The sequence below is a fragment of the Miscanthus floridulus genome, chromosome 18 (genome assembly GCF_019320115.1).
Source record: "Miscanthus floridulus cultivar M001 chromosome 18, ASM1932011v1, whole genome shotgun sequence".
NCBI lineage: Eukaryota > Viridiplantae > Streptophyta > Magnoliopsida > Poales > Poaceae > Miscanthus > Miscanthus floridulus.
Genome location: NC_089597.1, coordinates 11,151,830 through 11,173,046, shown reverse-complemented (window position 1 = coordinate 11,173,046; position 21,217 = coordinate 11,151,830). Strand labels below are relative to the sequence as shown.

At 47.6% G+C, this 21,217-nt stretch overlaps 3 protein-coding genes across 6 annotated transcripts; all 3 read left to right on the top strand.

Moving 5' to 3' along the window:
* Positions 1–778: 778 nt before the first annotated feature.
* Positions 779–7,954, top strand: LOC136519432 (chloroplast protein FOR GROWTH AND FERTILITY 2-like). Of its 4 annotated transcripts, none has more exons than XM_066512835.1 (9): positions 779–1,306; positions 1,937–4,156; positions 4,301–4,574; positions 4,679–4,768; positions 4,859–4,936; positions 5,815–5,892; positions 6,440–6,505; positions 6,590–6,670; positions 7,367–7,954. In XM_066512835.1, the coding sequence occupies exons 1-2, from the start codon at positions 1,016–1,018 to the stop codon at positions 2,753–2,755; spliced, it is 1,110 nt and encodes a 369-aa protein (XP_066368932.1). In that variant the 5' UTR covers positions 779–1,015; the 3' UTR covers positions 2,756–4,156; positions 4,301–4,574; positions 4,679–4,768; positions 4,859–4,936; positions 5,815–5,892; positions 6,440–6,505; positions 6,590–6,670; positions 7,367–7,954. The 4 variants fall into 4 exon arrangements, with proteins under 4 accessions (XP_066368932.1, XP_066368931.1, XP_066368930.1 ...); XM_066512834.1 differs by having other exon boundaries at positions 4,298–4,574; XM_066512833.1 differs by having other exon boundaries at positions 1,937–4,574.
* Positions 4,386–7,471, top strand: LOC136523285 (syntaxin-43-like). The gene is made up of 7 exons (XM_066517017.1): positions 4,386–4,574; positions 4,679–4,768; positions 4,859–4,936; positions 6,198–6,263; positions 6,440–6,505; positions 6,590–6,670; positions 7,367–7,471. Exons 1-7 carry the CDS (start codon positions 4,386–4,388, stop codon positions 7,469–7,471), a joined length of 675 nt encoding a protein of 224 aa, XP_066373114.1.
* Positions 7,955–12,489: 4,535 nt separating the features above from the next.
* LOC136519431 (growth-regulating factor 5-like) lies at positions 12,490–15,863 on the top strand. The gene is made up of 4 exons (XM_066512832.1): positions 12,490–13,065; positions 13,662–14,031; positions 14,955–15,415; positions 15,542–15,863. Exons 1-4 carry the CDS (start codon positions 12,783–12,785, stop codon positions 15,547–15,549), a joined length of 1,122 nt encoding a protein of 373 aa, XP_066368929.1. The 5' UTR covers positions 12,490–12,782; the 3' UTR covers positions 15,550–15,863.
* Positions 15,864–21,217: the final 5,354 nt, after the last annotated feature.

The following is a 21,217-nucleotide window of genomic DNA, read 5'->3' as shown; positions in this document are numbered from 1 at the left end:
CTGTGACTGTCCGGTGCAGATCAACGCTTGATCCGGCGTCACATCAGACTTGGGTAGACAGATGCCTGCAGGTCTTTCCTGGTCCATGTTGTCCCGCCGTGCTGCTGATTTCCGCCTTGGATGTACTGCGTTCGTCCTTTGAAGAAAACAGTGTAGCTGAGTGCGGTTTGTTCTACCGAGTAGCAATTTAGAACACGTAGTCGTTCCAGAGCCTAGTTGTATCCAGGTTTCTCTACCTTGCTCATCGTAGTACCGAGTTTGTTGGGTCTTGTAAGATGTGTAATCTTGTATTTTTTAAGCTCTTTATAATGAAAAGAATCTTGTCTCCTGAGTTATCATTCTTTTTTGTGCTGATGTCCTGTTTGTTTATGAGATTCCCGAGTTCTTTCTATAAGAACCGAGTTCTTGTGTTCTTTGTGAGGCAACCCTTCGTTGTTTCATGGTTGATGAGTTCTTTTTTAGCAATATGATAACTCTGCCGTGTTGCTGGATGGATAAGTCTGAAATCTGTCCGTTGAACTGTACCTTTGTGTAGAAGTGTGCCGTCCGTCATTTCAGCTGTATCAGTTGTGTTGAGAAACGGATCGTTGCGTTCTCATGGGCCTGGTGGGCCGGGTTTTTATTGCTGTAAAATCTATTTAAATGCCTTTCTCCTTCTTTTTCTTTGCTCCCCTGTCTTTGCCTTGAAACCCTAGTCTTCAGAACTCCGCCACCGTCATTGTCGCCGTCATCTGAGCGCCGTCGTCTAAGCGTCATCGCTTCTTAGTGCTTTATTCCCACACCTATCTCAAGCCCTGCCGTTAGGCTTTTACCGGCCGGCCTTATACTGGCCTTCAAATTAAACCAAGCGCGGCCCATACAGGCCCGCACCGTCGCTGGGAGCACGAATCTCCAGACAACACGCTAACGCCCAAGATCGCCTCCACGCGGCCATAGAACGGACCCCTCCCAGTCCAAGCCCAAACAAATCAAATCCTCGTCGAGCCAAGCCGCGAGCGCACGCAGCGCCAGCGCCATGGAAAGGCTTATCTCTTCCCCGCCGCTCCTCCGCCGCGCGCCCGTCGCCGCCGCAGCCGCGGCCAGGCCCCGCGCGCACAGTCCGCTCTCCATCCTCGCGCACTCCGTCTCCATCTTCCGCCGCGGTGGAGGTCGGCTCAGGCCGCCCCTCGTGTCGCTCCTTGTCGCCAGGCACCGACCCCCGCTGGCGGTCCCAGCCGGCGCTGCTCCGTCGTCGTCAGCGGAGACGGCGGCGGATGGCGAGGAAGATGGTGACGCGTCCACCTCCAGCCGCAGCTTCTTCCAGAAGGTCAGTGCTAGCGCTTCGTTTCGTCGCGTGGATGGACGCTTTGTGGTGCCCTGTAATTGTTCTTGCATGCACGCTCTGCTCAATTCCGTCGTAAGAAACAATCCATTGTGTTCGTCAGTTCGTGTTATCCGTTCCAATCAAGCAGGAACGTTGAGTGAAAGAATACCAAGAAAAAATTAACGAAGAACAAACACCTCAAAATAAGATTCTTAAGAGTAGTATAATGTAGCAGAAGCTCTGCCATCCATGGGTTAAAGTTGAGCAAGGAGAAGTGTGGGAGAATGCAATGATAATATTATTGAGTTAGTGAACTGCCGGAATGGATGGAATTGCCATTTTACTCGTCGACGTTCTAACATGTGGAATGTCGACGAACGGAGTAGGAAAAAAAACTGATGCTGAAACGTCGATGTCGACTTTCTACCATCTGGAACGTCGACGAAGGGAGTAGCAAAAAAAAAATCCTGATGCTGAACGTCGATGACCGATCGACGGCAAATATAATCCTCAAGTTTTTCCTTCAAATTTTATGCCACAAGTCATTTTTTTTTCTACGCATTTTTTATGTGCTATCATAATGTATACGTACATGTGATGCTCACACGTTTGCCTTGTTGTGCATTCTAACAGGTGACTTGTGCTGCAGCTGTGGCTCTGCTCTCGGCGACCATCCTGACGCTGGTCGTCCAGCCATCCTGGGCGCCGCCGGCGCTGGCGCACTTCCACCCTACCGCCAAGGCGGGCACGACGACTCTGTTCAAGTCGGAGCTGCTGGGCAGCGCGTGGACGGGGTTCCTGGCCGGGTGCCTGCACACACTTTCGGGGCCGGACCACCTGGCCGCGCTGGCGCCGCTGTCCATCGGGCGGTCCAGGGTGGAGAGCGCGGCGGTGGGCGCGCTCTGGGGCTGCGGCCACGACGCCGGCCAGGTCCTCTTCGGCCTGCTCTTCCTCGGCCTCAGGGACCGCCTCCACATCGAGGTCATCCGCACCTGGAGCACCCGCGTCGTCGCGCTCACGCTGCTCGGCATCGGCGCGCTCGGCATCCGGGAGGCCAGCGAGGTGCCCACGCCGTGCGTCGCGCTGGACAACGGCGGCGGCCACGGCCACCATCCGACCATGGAGACACTGCCGAGCGGCAAGAAGAAGGTCAACTTCGCCACGTTCGCCACCGGGATCGTCCACGGCCTGCAGCCGGACGCGCTCATGATGATCCTGCCGGCGCTCGCCCTCCCGTCGCGCGTCGCCGGCGCCGCGTTCCTCGGGATGTTCCTCGTCGGCACCGTCGTCTCCATGGGGAGCTACACCGTCTTCATCGGCTCATGTACGGAGGCGCTCAAGGACAGGGTTCCCCGGATCACCGAGAAGCTCACGTGGGCCGCGTCGCTGCTGGCCATATCCATGGGGCTTGCCATCCTCGTCAGCCAGTCCTTCGGAATCACCTTGTACTGACATGACATCCATTCACTACTTGCAACAGCGCGAGCCGCCGTCTTCTTGCTCCCATTGCTCTGTTTTTCTGTTGCTGTTAAGTAGGAACGAACTTGGTGTGAGAATTTTTCCTGTCATGTTTTAGGATTGATCGTCAGATGAATGAACTGTATACGATGATCTTCGGATGAGTGAGTGAACTCGAGCCACGGGGAGTGAGTGAACTGCATTAGGTGGTCTTCAGATGAGTAATTTCATATATAAGATGGATCGTGTCAGACGGGTGACAAGTGCTATTGCTGTTCCAATTCCAAATGTATTGGTTTTCACTTTTCAGGGATTGGTGCAAGCTTGAAAGCAATTCAGACCGATCTGCTTTCTTCTAGTTGTGCAATGCTGACACATACAGAAAGGGATTGGTCAAAGCTTGAGAGCGAATTCGAATCCATCTGCTTTCTTCTGGTTGTGCAATATGCTGACTCATTGTACACTGCTCAAAAAAATATATAGGTTGCATCAGTCCCTTTCTCCTTCATACAAAAATGGCGATTGACCACAGAATGAGAGACCGGGAAAGTCGACAATTTGCCAATATGAACAGAAACAAACCCAAAAGTAGAACCAAGATTCTGCAGAATTCTTGTGGGATGCAACAGAAGCTTTATCTCATCTATCTAGGACTTCATGAATGAAATAAAAAAAGAAAACAAAGAAGCATTGCACCTTGATACTCCATTGGACAACTAGTCCAGCCCATCTCACAAATCCCCTAGGTGAGGCACCCAAGCAGAGTATCAGCACTCGAACCCGGGTGGGCAGCCTGAGCGCACGCTCAGCTGACCAACCAAGCACCAGCTGGTTCTCGAGATGGGAGTTTCTTAACTAGACCGAGTGGCATTTGACCATGCTAACAAATAGAGTGGGCTAATTGACCTGTGATTCAAATGAATTGGTTGGAATTGCAGATCACTAGACTCGCCCATTAGTTTTTTCTGGTCTAATCAAGCCTTCGCGGATTAGCTCATTACTACGAGGCAGCGACCTGTGTAGCATACAGGCGATTTCCCTTGCTAGGGAATGGGAATTTCCACTGTAGATTGAGCGATGAAAGATTTATTATAACATGTTGATCAGTGATCAGTGGCTTAGGCAGTAAGCAGTAATGGTGGGTTCCGAAGGTTAACTACTTGCATTGATGTGTCACTGGTTGGACGCCTCACTGCTGATAAGATGAATTATGCAGCACTGTGTCAGCACTGTTCCTCGTCCGACACCTCCCAGCAAGCTACAGCCTGGCGAACCAAGTGAAGCCCAGCCCAAGCGCGCCAAGAAGCCCAATGAACGATTCGTCGGCCCGACGTGGGTTGCCTGAGTGATAGTATAAGTAGAAAGAGAGGAAGGGAATTGAGGGACATGAAATTTGTAAACACCTAAACTGTTTTCCGTAATGCAATAGAACTCCTCCATACTACCTACTCCGTCTGTTCTATTGCTTTCTTCCTCTCCAATCCAAATTCCAGTTCCCTTCTGCTAACACACTGACATTTGGTTTCTGTGTTCCAGTAGAGGTGCTGTGACAGTCGGGCTACCCCCAGCCTGGGTGGATGTTTCCGAAGAGATATCTGCAAACATGCAGCGGGCGAGGACGAAAATGGTGGAGTTGGCTAAGGCACATACCAAAGCCTTGATGCCATCCTTTGGCGATGGCAGGGACGATCAGCGAGCAATCGAGGTTCTCACACATGAGATAACGGACTTGCTGAAGAGGTCCGAGAAGAGGCTGCAGAAGCTGTTCATGAAAGATTCATCAGAGGATTCAAATGTCCGAAAGAATGTCCAGGTGATGATAGAACCTTATTTATCATTGGCAGTTACGAGTTAAAGATTGACAGTTTGTTCTCTCTTTTTTTTCCCCCGTTTGACGGACATGGCTGTTATGTGCAGCGTTCTCTTGCTATGGACCTGCAAAACCTGTCAATGGAGTTCCGAAAAAAACAGTCGTCATATTTAAAGCAGCTTCGCCAACAAAAAGAGGTCCCCTTCTGTTGTCATCAGATAATTAGGTGCTCATAGAATGCTTGTCCAACCTTGACTCGTATGCTTTGTTGATGAATACTCCTGTAGGGTCAGGACGGTGTTGATTTGGAAATGAATATAAATGGGACGAAGTCTACATTTGAAGACGATGAGTTTGAGGATGTGGTATGTTTTATTTTGGTCTTTACATGCTGCATACCTGATTGTGGCGATTCTTTTTATCTCTGCATATTTGATATTAGCATGAGGAGTGCCTATACTAACTTATATCAAACTTAGTGCACTATGAGTCATTCTTTATTAGATATGAGATGTTAGCTGCCTATTAGATATTAACAAGAGGAGTGCTAGCTGCGTTGTTGTTTTGTGTGTGTGGGGTGGGGGGATGCAGGACATGCTTCCCTCTATGTGCATAAACAGAAATCGAAAAATGACAGGTAAAAGACGAAATAATAACAACAAAGTTCTGCGTGTGTTTGTGTTTATTTGGGTTAGTTATACAGTTCATAAGTGAGTCTGTTGAAATCGGGTTGTCAATATTGGTAACTCAGTTCTCCCCCTCCATGCTGTGGCTGTGGCTGGATGCTGATTTTAAATTTGTTGGTGGAGATGGATAATTCTGTATTATGCCTCCCTCAAACCTTATATTATATGTGAGTAAAATCCAAGAAGATTCTGTTACTTGTAGCAAACTATATTTGTATAATTAAACATAACAGCACAACCCAGAATATAGCCCTGCCATGAAGGACTAAGTGACTAACGGTGTTAGATGGTTGGTTCATGTAACCAAAACTTATTCAAAGTTGCTTTAGGAAATTCTTTGGCACAATCTATCTTTTATTGCGTCAGTTTTCCATTTCTTTCTTTTTTGGAATTTTTGTTTATCCATGCATGATACATTTGGTTGGGTTTGAATTTATTGTGTTATAAGAATATATACTTGTTGGGATCCAGACCAACAGATGATGAGAAGTGCAGCTAGTTCTTTAAAGTTTATATAAGTCGTTGATGTAATTCATAACTGTATTTTGTTATACCAGGGTTTCACTAGGGTTCAGATGTCAAAACTTAAGAAAAGCCAAGCATTCACTAGAGAAAGGGAGAGATAAATTGAGCAGGTGAGTTTTTTTTTTTAATTTGATGGTTGTGTCAATCAGAAGGGCGGGCCTGGTGCAAGCGGTAGAGTCTTACCGCCTGTGACCGGAAGGTCTCGGGTTCGAGTCGCGGTCTCCTCGCATTGCACAGGCGAGGGTAAGGCTTGCCACTGACACCCTTCCCCAGACCCTGCACAGAGCGGGAGCTCTTTGCACTGGGTACGCCCTTTTTATGGTTGTGTCAATCACTATATGTATTCTCTTTTCGACAGCACATGTTCCTGATTCCTGAAGTCTGTTTATTATTGCTGTCTGCTTGTGGCTTGAAGGTTGTTGAATCAGTCAACGAACTTGCACAGATCATGAAGGATCTTTCAGTTCTCGTGATTGATCAGGTATATGAAACCCTGATTTAATTGTCAATGATTGGTGTTAGATAACTAGCTGGGACCAGACTCTTGATTTCTTACTTCAAACAGGGTGTCAATCACTATATGTATTCTCTTTTCGACAGCACATGTTCCTGATTCCTGAAGTCTGTTTATTATTGCTGTCTGCTTGTGGCTTGAAGGTTGTTGAATCAGTCAACGAACTTGCACAGATCATGAAGGATCTTTCAGTTCTCGTGATTGATCAGGTATATGAAACCCTGATTTAATTGTCAATGATTAGTGTTAGATAACTAGCTGGGACCAGACTCTTGATTTCTTACTTCAAACAGGGAACCATCATCGATCAGATAGACTACAACATACAGAACGTTGCAGCTTCAGTTGAGGAGGGTTACAAACAACTGCAAAAGGTTTCATCCTTGAACCATATTTACCCTCACTAGTAGTAATGTTTCCGCTGTATACATTTCTGTAAATGGACCTTTAGTAATGATGAACCAAACCTTTGTGCTGCTGGTAGGGCTTTAAGCTATTGTATTCGGCTTATAAGCCATGGCTTATCAGCCAACGAACAATATTTTTCTCTCACACCAAACCAGCCAATAGTATTTTTAGCCATGGCTTATAAGCCAAACCAGCCTAAACGAACAGGGCTTGATTGCTTTTTTAATAGCATGATTAGGTGTGTAGACATTCGGTCTTTTGTTATATGCCTTCAGGGTACCCATAAATTTTTTCTCATTGGTGGAATTCATGCGATTCAAATATTTCACCTTTTTAGCTGGTATATTTTATCTCTAAATATCTTGATTGTCATTAAAACATACGTAGTACCACCCTGCGTTTATTTCCCTGTCTGTAAAAGATGACTTTCCGCGACTGGGACAGTAAATTTTTAACCAACCCTTCAGTTTACTGCTTACCGCAGGCACTGTCTTGTGCCTTTATGATCTTTCTCTCACTCTCTCTTCCTCTCCCCATTCATATTACTGCTAGCTGTATGCATTATGTAGTACCTAATAGTGTTTCTTGAAATAAAGAAAATTTGTTGGCTGCATCAGTACCTGAACCTTGCAGTCTAATATCTTGGTCCGTCTGTTCTGCAGGCTGAGAGGACGCAGGAGAAAGGGGGCGTGGTGATGTGTGCCACCGTCCTTGTCATTCTGATCTTCATCATGATAGTCCTTCTGATTTTGAAGATCATTTTCTGACATACATACCTATCTCATTTTAATGGTTGATGAATGGCCGCCAAGCACAGACCACGCTTATCTACTCATATGTGACATGTGAGGATTACACCGTGCCTGCATGAGTTCGTTTGAATAGAGCGCGATACGACTCACTGATCTGAGGATGGTTCTCCTGCTCATATTCATAATGGCTGGACCAGCAACTGTCTTCAGTCTAGGCCACAACTTTTTTTGTTTGCAGAGCTGCAGATTTAGAGATGTCCTATTCATAGATGCCTCTTTTTTTTTTTGACACATTTCACCTTCCTGTTTGCCATGGAGCAACCAAGTTAGGCTGGCTGTGTATAGAGTGAGCTGTATCATCCAGTTACCAGAAACCAGAAAGTAGATTCAGTTCCTGTGTCATCTCCTTTCTGCTCTATGTAGCCTGCCTTTCTACTTTGAGCTAGTTTTGAGGTGGCATTTCATCGTACCAGACATTCCTAACAATTATTTCGACAACTTTTTGCTCTTGTGTATTTGGAGATGCAATGGGATCTTGTGTTGGTGTGTGGGGGGCAACCAGCAGCGTCCTGGTGCTGCTGCCAGTCCATCATCACACAAGTTTATCTGCTGATGCTGCTGATTATTGCTGCAATCTCAGCCCGTGCTTCTGGGTAAGCCACAAGGGTTTGTTTGGAGCTGGAGGTCAATCAGTCGGGTCGTCCCTCTCCCTCTGGCCTCTCCCATGGCCAACTGGCCGGCCATGGCTGGGTTTGACCAGCTGGTCCCGACCTGACCCATGGATGGATGGACATGGATTCATGCAGGGATGGTGTACGTGGTACGTGCTGGTGGTGATGTAAGATCCCTGTGCTGCCCCCACACCCACATTGTAAATGGTAATTTCAATCCAGCCTTGTCTTGTCCTTTTTGCCCCCCATTTATAGTGCCCCTGCTGCTGCTGCAACTTGGGCAGCACCTATGCATCATGTTTCCAGTTCTCTATCTCGTCCTCTCCTACCTAGGCACACCACCTATCTAGGTTTTCCATTGCCCTGCCCTGGCCTGCCTAAGTAGAGGAGGGGCAACCCGGGTCTCTTCGTTTCCGGCGGCTAGAATCTACAACACTTTTCTCTCACAACAAAATAGCTTCAGCCAGTTTTAATACCAGCCGAACAGGAGATTTTCCATCCATCAGTATAAAACAATGTTAATCTTGGTTTTTAATGAGACGATCAATATAACCCAGTATAATAGAAAATGTTACTCTCTCCGTTCCATATCATAAGACATCTTGGCTTTTTTCAATAATACATAGCTTTTGTCATGTATAATAAATATCACTAGATTAATCATGTAACATATTTCTCATAATAAATACATATAGAGATACAAAGTCTTGTTAAACTTAAGATGTGTTGACTTCTCAAAAAGTTGAGCAGAGAGCACACGCAGTTGTTTTGCATCGGTTGGGCCTAGGTCACGTTTGGATCCTTTCAGTTGACTACTACTGCCTGTGTTAGGGCCAGTTTGGTTGCTAAAAAATTTGGCAAAACGCTACTGTAGCGTTTTCGTTGTTATTTAGCAATTAGTGTCCAATTATAGTCTAATTAGGCTTAAAAGATTCGTCTCGTGAATTTCGTCTAAACTGTGTAATTAGTTTTATTTTTTATTTATATTTAATACTTCATGCATGCGTCCAAAGATTCGATGTAACGAGGAATCTTGAAAAATTTGGCGTTTTGGAGGGGAACGGCCTTACTAGCTACTAACTCTTAGTTCAGGTTTTAGAGGGTATTTGCATCCAGTGACTAAAATTTAGGAGGTGTCACATGAGGATGTCGCATGGGGTGTTTGGATACTAATAAAAAAATAAATTACAGAATCCGACAGTAATCAACTAGACGAATTTATTAAGCCTAATTAATCCGTCATTAGCACATGCTTACTGTAGCACTACATTGTTAAATCATGGACTAATTAGGCTTAAAAGATTCATCTCGTAAATTAGTCGTAAACTGTGCAATTAGTTTTGTAATTAATCTATATTTAATACTCCATGCATGTGTCCAAACATCCGATGAGACAGCGACTAAAGTTTAGAAGGAGGAACCAAACACCCCCTTAGACTGTCTCCAATAACTGTTACCCAAAATACAAGACACATTTCACGTTTGTATAGCGCTACAGGTAAATGGTTCAATACCTATTTTTTATCTTCTTCGATAACCAGACCCAAAAGAGAACCCTTCTGTAAATGGGTCTCCAGGATTGAGTATACTCAGATTTTGGTTATAACTCTCCTGACATTTAAAATAAATCTTTTATATAAATATTTTACTTGAGGCTATAGGTATTGTCTTGAAGACCATTTTAGATTTAGGTACCTTGAGACCGCCTTAGCGGCTAGTTGACTACACTCGCAGCCTGCTGCCTTTTCTCAGATTTCACGGCGGCCCGGCCGGCGTCCAAAGATTTACTGGGGCCAGTGAAAATCCTGCCTGCCTTAGCTGTAATAAGTGACTGTTTAGTTCCTAAAATTTTGTAAAATTTTTCAAGATTCTTTGTCATATCGAATTTTTGGACGCATGCATGAAGCATTAAATATAAATAAAAAATAAAACTAATTACACAGTTTAGACAAAATTCACGAGACGAATCTTTTAAGCCTAATTAGACTATAATTAGACACTAATTATCAAATAACAACGAAAGTCCTACAGTACCATTTCGCCAAAAATTTCGCCGCTAAACCAGGCCACTAGCGATCCACATCCAAACGCGTACGTACGGCCTGCAAGTAAAAGCTTCGGAGGCATTGAAACTGTGGCTGAGGCTGCGCACCACGCAGTACGTACATTGGCGTTCACTGTGCGTACGTACGTGTACACGGTCGACGGTACACTCACAGTCACACACACTGCCCGGGGCTGCGCAAAGCTGGTCGATCTGGGCCGGGCCGGGCCGGGCCCTCTGGTGCTGCCTGTGTCGCATGATTGCGTCGCTGAATAACAGTAACGGGTTGGGTTGACACTTGACAGAGGGACAGTGTGACGCTTTGGTGTTGGGCGACGGCAGCGTCGGTTCTTGCTTGACGACGACGACGACGACGACGACGACGACGACGCTCCCGGCCGCCTGGGACTATGGCTGGTTGACGTTTGGTTGGGCACTTGGGCGACACCCCAAAATCGCAAATCACCAATGCAACAAAGCCGTTTTCTGGTGCGGTGTGCGCGCGCGCTCGTGCCTGATCTGCACGGGTACATGGACCTAGCTCGACTAGAACAAGGCGGAAATTACTTATATACTTTTACCAGATCCTAGGCTGTATTCCCTAGCATGCATCACCGTTTTGATCGATGGCGGTTGTTGTAGTCGTGGACACTGGGAAGTGACAGACAGGCTGGCGATGATGGTCGGTATTCGGTGTTCACACGGCCTCCCAAAGGCTTCCCGGCTCTAACCCACGTGGAGTAAGGTGGTGTTTGGTTGTCCCTCCTAAATTTTAGTCACTGTGTCATTAAATATTTGGACATACGTATGAAGTATTAAATATAAACTAATTATGAAACTAATTGCATGGTCTGCGACTAATTTGCGAGACAAATTTTTTAAACCTAATTAGTCCATGATTTGACAATGTGGTGCTACAGTAAACACATGCTAATGACGGATTAATTAGGCTTAAAAAATTCATCTCGTGGAGTACCGACGGATTATGTAATTTGTTTTTTATTAGTATCTGAATACCCGATGCAATATCCTCCCGACATACCTCCTAAATTTTAGTCACTGGATCCAAACACCACCTAACTTCTCTCCTGGAGCGAGTCATTTTGAAAAACGTTCCGTAAGAACGGTTCCATTGGTAGTTCTATAATAAATTATATTAGGTTTGTGAGGAGAATGGAGAGCCACCTTTTTCGGTTCTAGTTCCTATATACAAAAACGACTTTGGCTCCTCCGAGCTTCTTGCAAGGAACCGTTTTTTAGATGTTTGTTTCACTGTTTGGCAGAGCTCCTTACGAGGAGCCAGAGTCCTACCAAACTATAATTTGCGTCTGGTCACGCGCTCGCGCGACTCCACGTCGTCGCCGCCAGCGGCCCATCATCGCACCTCCGCTAGAGTTATGGTTTACTTCCTCCCTCCATCCACCAAAGTTAGGTTACTTCCTCCCTCGGCCCATCGTAGCGAGAATAATAGCCTATAACTCGATAGGCGATGCAACGAGGCAACAGTGGGATGGGAGTGGCACGACCAGCCGCGCGATAAAGCTGCACCCATGGTTCTTCATTCATAGCCTGCCATAGCTACGCCTAGGGATAAAAACAGTACGGATATTTTCCGACCGTATTCGAAATCGAATCCGTTTAGAGGGGTTGAGATCTGTTCGTATCCGAGTCCGGATATCCAACATTCGATACCATATCCGTATCCGAATACTCAAATCCTATATTTATGATGTCGATATCCAATCGTATCCTATCCGACATAGTTGACACTATCCGTATTTCGAGTCCGAATCCGAACAGAAATATGAAAACAAATGTAATATCGGTGATATCCGTCCGTATCCGATCCGTTTTCAATTTTCCCTTCCATAAACCAACGTAAACAACACCCTTAGACCCTGTTTGATACAAAGTACATATAGAGTATTGGAGAAATACTATAGTTTTCGAAAGTACTTTGGTTTTCAAAAGTTGTTCGGTGTTGGATACAATAAACTTTGTAGTTTCTAAAGCCATGTTTTTGTTAAAACCCCTTACCCATGATTTCTTTTTTTATAAACTACGATTTGTGATACTATAATTTATGAAAACTACGTCACCCAAACATTCCTTTATTATATTATTACAGTGTTTGTTTGTTCATTCATTCAAAAAAGAAAAGGTGAAGCGGGCTGGAAAAAAGAAAGTAAGGAAAAGAAAAAAGGAGAGGAAATCCCTAGGTTGCCCTTGGAAGGGCAGCAGGGGGGCAGCCCAGCCACCGGCCCCCGGGCCAGTACAAAATGACAGACAGCAGAGCAGCAGCGGGTGACGCTGAGACGAAGACAGCCGAGGCGAGGCGAGGCGAGGCGAGCGAGCATCCAAATCCAAAGCCGAAGCAAGCGGCGGGCGGCAGCAGTAGAGAGCAAGCGATTCGCTTCCTATCTGCAGATCCCCCACCCGCACCGACGCCCTCCTTCCTCCCCTCCCTTCCATTAATGGCCGCCACCAAGAACCCTCCAACCCCCACCTGACCATCCCCCCTCCCTCCCGTCCGTTCCCCGCGCCTCCGCCTGTACGTTCTCAGCCGGTCCAAAGGGAGAAGGAGGAGCGGCAGTGGGGTGGGGGCCCACCGATGCTGAGCTCGGCCATGGGGATGGGCGGCGGTTACCCGCACCAGCCCCCGCCGCTGCCGCTGCTGCCGCAGCGCGGGGCGGCGGCCGCGGTCTTCACCGCCGCGCAGTGGGCGGAGCTGGAGCAGCAGGCGCTCATCTACAAGTACCTCATGGCCGGCGTCCCCGTCCCGCCCGATCTCCTCCTCCCCGTCCGTCCCGGCCCCCACTCCGCCGCCGCCGCCTTCTCCTTCGCCAGCCCCGCCGCGTCGCCCTTCTACCACCACCACCACCACCACCCATCCCGTGAGCTCTCCTCTCCCCTCCCCTCTCGCTGCCTACTTCAGTCGTGTCGTGTGTATATACATCCCAGGAATCTGTGTTCAAATGGATGCGTGCTTGCTGGTGTATCATATCATAGGGGAAGGAAACTAATGGATGGCTCTTTCAGGAGCGAAGAACACATAGCATAGATCTTTTGCCTGCCCTGCTGCTTATATTACTGGGATTGGTTTGGATTGGTTGGTTGGGTACTTGGGTATTGCCCCGATTTATCTCATCGAATGATTCATTAAGCTTGCGGCGCCTAGCATCTGGCATCTGTGCCTATTTGGGAGGGGCGGGGTGGATCTTTATCACCTCCTTTCCTGCTTGCTCACGCAATGGGATGTGATTCTTTATTATTCAAACTTTTAAACAAAGTAGGAGAAAGCATCTTTGCATTGGGTTGGTCAAATGTTTATGCGCTTTTGATCTACCCCAGTAGCAAGTACATCATTTCATTAGAATATAAATATATAATCCACACTAGCTAGCTAGGGCCGTGTGAGCGGCGACGGTGGTGGATTCGACTTTTGGATGTGCTCTCAGTCTCACCCTATGGTTTGGTTTTCCTCCTGCAGTGAGTTACTACGCCTACTACGGGAAGAAGCTGGACCCGGAGCCATGGCGGTGCCGCCGCACCGACGGCAAGAAGTGGCGGTGCTCCAAGGAGGCGCACCCCGACTCCAAGTACTGCGAGCGCCACATGCACCGTGGCCGCAACCGTTCAAGAAAGCCTGTGGAATCCAAGACCGCCTCGCCCGCACACCCGTCGCAGACCCAGCTGTCCACCGTCACCACCACCACCACCCGGGAGGCCGCCGCTGCCGCGCCCCTTGAGTCGTTTGCGGCGGTGGGGGGTAAGGCTCATGGCCTGTCCCTCGGTGGCGGGGCTGGCTCATCGCGCCTCAACGTCGATGCTTCGAATGCTCATTATCGCTATGGCAGCAAGTATGGTTACATCCGACATCCCCTTTTTGGTTCTCATTGTTGTTGCTATCGAATGGCCATTGGATTGGGTTTGCCTGGCCTGGTTGCTGATTACACTGGGATGCAGCTTGCTACAATAGGTTTGTTTTCTTGCATGATTGGGCGGGGTGCTGAATTACTGCCATGTTATTTGAGCTGGGACCATTATTGATGATGCTATGGTTTTCACTGGTTCTCTGTTTACACTATTATTGCAAAAGGAGAATCACACCAACTCACACTTTGGTGTATTGACTCTTCAACGGCAAAAGCACTCCTGCCACTCGCTTCTTGCAGTTTTAGCCCTTATTATATATATTGTGCAATATAGAAATCTTTTGCAGTTTTGTTGCAAGTGAACTGCCGTGCCTGCTATGACCTGGGCCCTGGCTGCTTCTGCTATATTAGATGTCTATAAAGTTATATATTTGTATGTTCTGAACATCTTAGGCTCGCAGTTGCCATGTCCATGCCCTATACAACATAGTTCTGTACTAGTATTTCAGACAGATTTTCTTATTAGCCCCCTATCTTGTACACTCTCTTTCAGACACATTGTTTTTGTGGTTTTGAGTTTGTACAAGGATTTGCGCATCAGCGGTTGATATAACTTGAGATTAATAGTAACTCATTATGCTGCTTTTTGACTGTTTTTGTTTGCCAAGACTTCATGTCTTATTTTAGGTACTTCGTGAGCTTGATTTTCTGTTGGGGTTTGTATTAGCTATTTATTTCTCACCTCTACATCTATTTCACTTCATACATGTCTAGCCGGTAGCTGTAGGCAGAAATATCATACTAGATAGACTCCAAGCAATAGTGCCGGACTGACAAGTTTCTGTCGGTTCATAATATTCATAGCAGCTTGTGATCGTCCACATATCCATAACCAATTCATTGTGCAGGTACCCTCTTGGTGGAGCTAAATCCGATGCTGGTGAGCTGAGCTTCTTCTCAGGAGCATCAGGAAACTCGAGGGGCTTCACCATTGATTCTCCAACAGATAACTCATGGCACTCCCTGCCATCCAATGTGCCCCCGTTTACATTATCGAAGGGCAGAGATTCTGGCCTCCTGCCTGGTGCATACTCCTACTCCCACATTGAACCGCCGCAGGAGCTTGGCCAGGTCACCATCGCCTCACTGTCCCAGGAGCAGGAGCGCCAGTCGTTCAGCAGTGGTGCTGGGGCTGGGGCTGGGGCTGGCGGGTTGCTCGGGAACGGGAAGCAGGAGAACCAGCCGCTGAGGCCCTTCTTTGATGAGTGGCCTGGGACGCGGAACTCATGGTCGGAGATGGACGAGGCGAGGTCCAATAGGACCTCGTTCTCGACAACCCAGCTCTCCATCTCCATCCCGATGCCCAGATGTGAGTTTGTACTCATCCAGTGTCCACCTTAAGTCGTTAACCATCTCAGAAACTGAAATCCTTCTGTTTGCTTCTCCAATCATGCTTGGCGTGTTCTGATGACAGCGGTCGAAACTGTTTCTGCAGGTGATTGAGAACGAAGCTCGGGCGGCCACTAGGTGGTGTAGTCGCATGACGCTGAACCAGCATCGCGCTCGCTGCTAGCGAGCCGTCACCCGGAGATTGATGAGCCCGCAGCGCCCGCCCTCGCCCACGACCATGCCGTAGCTATTTGTTTATCGCATTAAGAACAGAACTCTCTGTAAGAGCCTGATCCTATCTCATGTATCAATGGGGTACTGAACTCCTCCATCCTCTTCCTAAGGTTGTACTACCATGCTTTGTATTTGTTGTACTCGGATCGAGAATGAAAACCTCCCAGTCGTCAGTCGTTGTGGTCGTTGGATTAGATGATGCAAGTGTTTTGTGTGCTTTCCAGATTGTGTAAAATCTGATGGCGAATCTGATACTTGAGTGTAGGTGTAGCATCTGTGGTACCTTTTGTTGTGATAAACTGATGCAAAATCTGATGCTGCCGGGCCGTATTCGCGATAGGCTCCTTTTCCTTTTGTAATATAATACTCCCTTCGTCCTAAAATAAATACAAAATCTAGGGGAGGCCAAAGCTGATATAAAATTATATATATGTTCATATAAAAATAAAATCAACATGTAATGATTGCACTTTTAAAGAAGATGAAGTAGAAAGTTTAGTAGCATCTAGGTGGGTTAGAAGTGCTCTTATTATGAGACAATTTTGAATCTAAAATAGGCCCTTGTTTAGTTCCTCTTAAACTCTCCACTTTGGCACTATGCAAAAAGAAGATTTTTCATCATATCAAACTTGCGGTACATGCATGGAATACTAAAAGTAGACGAAATTAAAAAACTAATTGCACAGTTTTGTTGTACTTTATGAGACGAACATTTTGAGCCTAATTAGTCAACGGTTGGACAATTATTACCAAATACAAACGAAATGATACAGTGGCGCTACAGTATATTTTTCCCAACTTTGCACATTCAAAGTTTGGCAACTAAACCAGGCCTAGAATTATTTCGTGACGGAAGTATATATTTTTTTCTGAAAGAAAAGAGAACAGAAAAAATGCCCCTTTTTGCTAGCACGAATTCAACACGGATGTGACGGTTCTGATGCGCTCATTATCTTCCTTTTCTGAAATAAATATAATATATATATACTCTAATCTAAAGGACAAAAGGAAATGGAAAAGAGGCAGAGGTGAGAAGGAAGAAGGGAAGTCTGGCTGGCACTGCACGTGAGCCTGGCTCGTGTCTCGTGCGCAGCTGACGCTCCCCTGACCCTGAACTGAAAAGGGCGGAATGGCTCCGAAGTTGGCGGCAGCTTTTGTTGAGCTGAAACCGGAGGACGGGATGGGGACGGGGCCCGCGACTCGGCGTCGGCGAGGCCGCATCGTATCGTATCGGCGTTGCACGCAGCTGGGTCGGGACGGGAGATGCCCGAAAAGGCTGTGCGCCTGCTGCGCCCCGCCCCGCCCCTGCCGCTTGCCGCCTGCGGCTGCAGGCGACGGGCGTTGGTGCTCTGGCCATCGGCATGGCCGGCAGGTGTCGCCTCCAGGGGCCATGTCATGGCATGGTCAAAGGCGACGACGACGCCCAGAGCCCCAGCGGCCGACCATGAAATGCCCGGACCGCCGGAGGCCGCCGCGGGCCGCAGCCGCATTGGTACTACTCCTACTCAAATAAAAAACGACGTCACGTCGGGTAGCGCAACGAGGGTCATGCATGACTGTGCCTGGATGTCCCCCTTTTCCGCCGCCTGCAGGAGTGTCACTGTAGTATCCGGGGTGAGGGGGCAGGCAGCCTGTTAGTTTGGCTGGGCTTCTTCGTTGCCTCGATTATGAAGAAGTACGACGGGTTGATTTGGTGTGAGAGAAAAATACTGTTCCGGCTGGAAATTTACGATCATTTATGAGGGAATAATCCCAGCCGAACAGGCTGATGGTAAGGATGGAAACGGATTCGCATGGAATCGATCCGGATGTCACCTTTTACTATATTCAGATTCTATCGGCTATCAAAACTAGTGTATCCAAAGAGGAGGAGTTAACAACCATCAACATCGATCCATCCGAGCAGTCAAGAGCGCGACTACAGCTCCAACCAACCTTTGAGGGCGGGCTCCGCCTCGCCCGACACCGAGGTCGCGGGCTCCGCCTCGTCCGACCTCTGAGGGTGGCTCCGCCTTACCCGACCTCTGAGGGCGGGCTCCGCCTCGCCCGACCCTCGGGTTCGCGCTCCGTCTCGTCCGACCTCTAGGGCGGGCTCCGCCTTGCCCGACCCTCGGGTTCGTGCTCCGCCTCGCCCCACCTCTAGGGGCGGGCTCCGCCTCGCCCGACACCGAGGCCGCAGGCTTCGTCTCGTCTGACCTCTGAGGGCGAGCTCCGCCTCGGCCGACCTCTAAGGGTTGGCTCCGTCTCGCTCGACCCTCGGGTTCGTGCTCCGCCTCGCCCGACACAGAGGCCACGGTCTCCGCCTCGCTCGACCCTCGGGTTCGCGCTCCGCTTCGTCCGACGGAGACCCATGCCACCGCCAACCACTCCAGGTCCAAGCGTATGGGCCTGGGTCAAAGCTCTGACACTAGGGAAATGACTGACACGCCCCGATATAACCCGTGGCCGTGACATGCCATACCTGAGGATTCACATCAGGAACAACGTCGGACATACCAATGCTGTTCTGCCTAACCCTCGTACGAACACTGACAAGAGCGTCAGTTCACCACGACGTCCGCCAGGATGGAGTGGAGCACCATGATCGGCAAATGATGCCTGCGCATGGCGCTAGTGACGAACAGGGCCGCGACGTGAAGCTATCCCTATTGACGTCTACAGAGTTGGTGGGACCCGCATGGAGGAGAAGAAGGACTCAATGACCCTAGAGGACTTCTTCTCCTATCTTCCTCTGTTGTAACCCATGCTTCCCTTTGACCTATAAAGGGAAAGCATGGCGTCCCATGAAGGGCATCAGACTCGAACTGGATTGACTCATCCGACCAACAAACCCGTCGAACCCCGAGCACGCAGCCGACTCATTGTGTCATCTTGGTATTCTTGATTGATTGCCTCTCGAATTTCATTGTGGACACTTTCCCGGCTCGGTATACCGTTCTATCGCTCAATCTTTACTTACCTTGCAATTACTTTGTGTAGTTGTAGTTTACTTGTGTAGAGGTAGTTAGTAGTTGCTTGCTTAGCTAGAGTAGACTTGCTTAGTTGTTACTAGTCTTTGTTAGCTCTCTAGCTAGTTTTTGTGCCATAGAATTGATAGGATACTAGAAGTGTGGTAGGTGGCTTGCAACCCTTGTAGAGCTAGAGCAAAACTTGCTTTGCACCATTTGTTGGACTAACACTTTGTTCTAGTGTATTTGTAGAATTTTTAATAGGCTATTCACCCCCCTCTAGCTATTTAGGACCTTTGTCGATGGGATATCATCGATAATCCACCAAAGGGTATACCCACGATGGTAGATTATGTGGTAGAGGTGCGCGTGATCAGAAACTAGATGGCAACAGAGACATAAGATTTAGACAGGTTTAGGCCATCAATGCGACATAAAACCCTACGTCTAGTGTTCTACTAGTTTGTATTGATTGAGGTGAATTGGATGATTTTGAGGGGGTCCCCTACCCGCCTTATATAGTCTGGGAGGTAGGGTTACAGGTTGGTTAGATCTAGATCTAGTCGGTTATATGATAATCATAATAAGGAATATGATATCTAGCATATTTGATCAGATCTCTATCTTCAAGATTCCTTCCTAAAGCCTTGCGGTGCACGCCGAGCAGTGCCTTGCACCGCACGCCTTGATCTTATGGGCTGGGCCATCCCTGATGGTGCGGCCCATGTCTTGCGCCGTGGGTACCTAGGGTTATACCCCCCCACAGCTAGTCCCCGAGCACCTTATATCCGTTGAGCAACGCCGTCGTGATCACGTTCGAGTAGTCTTCACCCTGGGCATTCGGTCAGACCGAACCGATCAGTTTGGTTCCTCGGTCATTCGGTCAGTTCGGTCATCAGAAACCTAGGACCGATCGGTCTTTGCAAAAAACGAAGACCGAGGAAGTTCGGTCTCGGTTAGTTCGGTTCGGTCTCGATCACGACCGAACTAACTGGACCTGAGTAGCAGCCACAAACAATAGCAGAATCTATAGCAATTTTCAATAGCATGCTTGCTATTTGAAGGCAAAAAAATAACAACACAATATATAAAACAAACCACACATTATTATGACAAGTTCTAGCACACAACTTTCTCAGTTCTCACAAATCACAATCACACATTACGAATGAAGTCTACAGAACTACGGTCAGTTCGGTCACTTTGGTTAACCGGCACATATGACCGAACTTCTATCGGTTACTTCGGTTAGTTGGGAGCCAGGACCGAACTCATGACCGAACTTTTCGGTCTCGGTCTTTTCGGTCTCGATCTCGGTCTTTTCGGTTCGGTCTTCGGTCTTCGGTTAATTATGCCCAGAGTGAAGCAGTCTAGCTTGAAGCTGAATAGTTTAACTAGAAATCTGACCAATTTAACTAGTAGTCCGACCAGTTTAACTGGTAGCCAACCGAAGAAAATAAATAGCCAACCAGTTTAACTGGTCCACAGACCTCGAATTTGCTCAAATAAGGCTTGCCAGAAGGATGTAAGGAGCTCAAAATTAAATTTAAAAAAATTACCTTAGGTAAAGTGTACACACTTAGGTGTGATTTGTGATGTTAGATGATTATCATCTATGACTTAGTCAATAAGGAAGCTTAGTCCATTGCTGAAACAATACACGCACTGCAAGGTACAGTGTACACATTGAGTCCCCAAGCCTGATAGTAGGTGAAGAATTCACCTAGTGCCAGTATAAAAAAATAGAAGACTCCTGATGCTAGCCGATCACAAAACTAGTCCCCAGCTTAGCTGATAAGTAGTGAAAAAAGGAAAACAGTACACTCACTGCAAGGTAAAGTGTACACACTTAGTCTCTGAGCCTGCTAGAAGATTGAGAAAAATCTTATAGCAGGGTCAAAGAGTAGAAGTCAAAATATGCTCGAAGATCAAATAAGTGGAGTGTGCTTAGCACCCACAGTCAGAAGAAGCCTGCTTCAGTAGGAAACCGAAAAGGCCTAATAGCCAACCATGGAGATTTCGGAGTTGTGCGTGTGGCACGGCGCGGATGCCTAAAACACATGGAAAGCGAATAGGCGGGGGGAACCGTTATAAACTCCACCACCTACGACACATATCCCCCATTTGCCGCCGCTAACAGTTGCTTCATCTTCCTCATGCTCTAGCATCTCACAACTGTTTCAGTAGTAGAACAATTCTCTGTACAAAATTGATTCTAATCTTTCCTCCGCCAACAAGATCTGAGCCATGGCGAAGGGGATGAAGCGCAGCCGCACAAGCCCAAAGAAATCCGAGAAGGAATCCATGGCGGATGCAAGCCAAGCTTGGCGGGATCTAGAATGGGTCTCATCGACCCTCACCGAATCGAATCTCAACGGAATGGTGATGGAAGGCATCATCCCTGACAGGGAAACCGACGAATGGCGTTCGACAACGGGTGAGGTATTCTCGACCCCTAACACCCATGAAATTGTTGTCTTTGAAGCCCACTTTGTTTGGGGATTTGGACTTCCTGCCCATCCCTTCTTGCGTAATCTACTCTAATACTATGGTATCAACCTCTGCCATCTGAATCCCAATAGCATCCTTCATATTTCCAT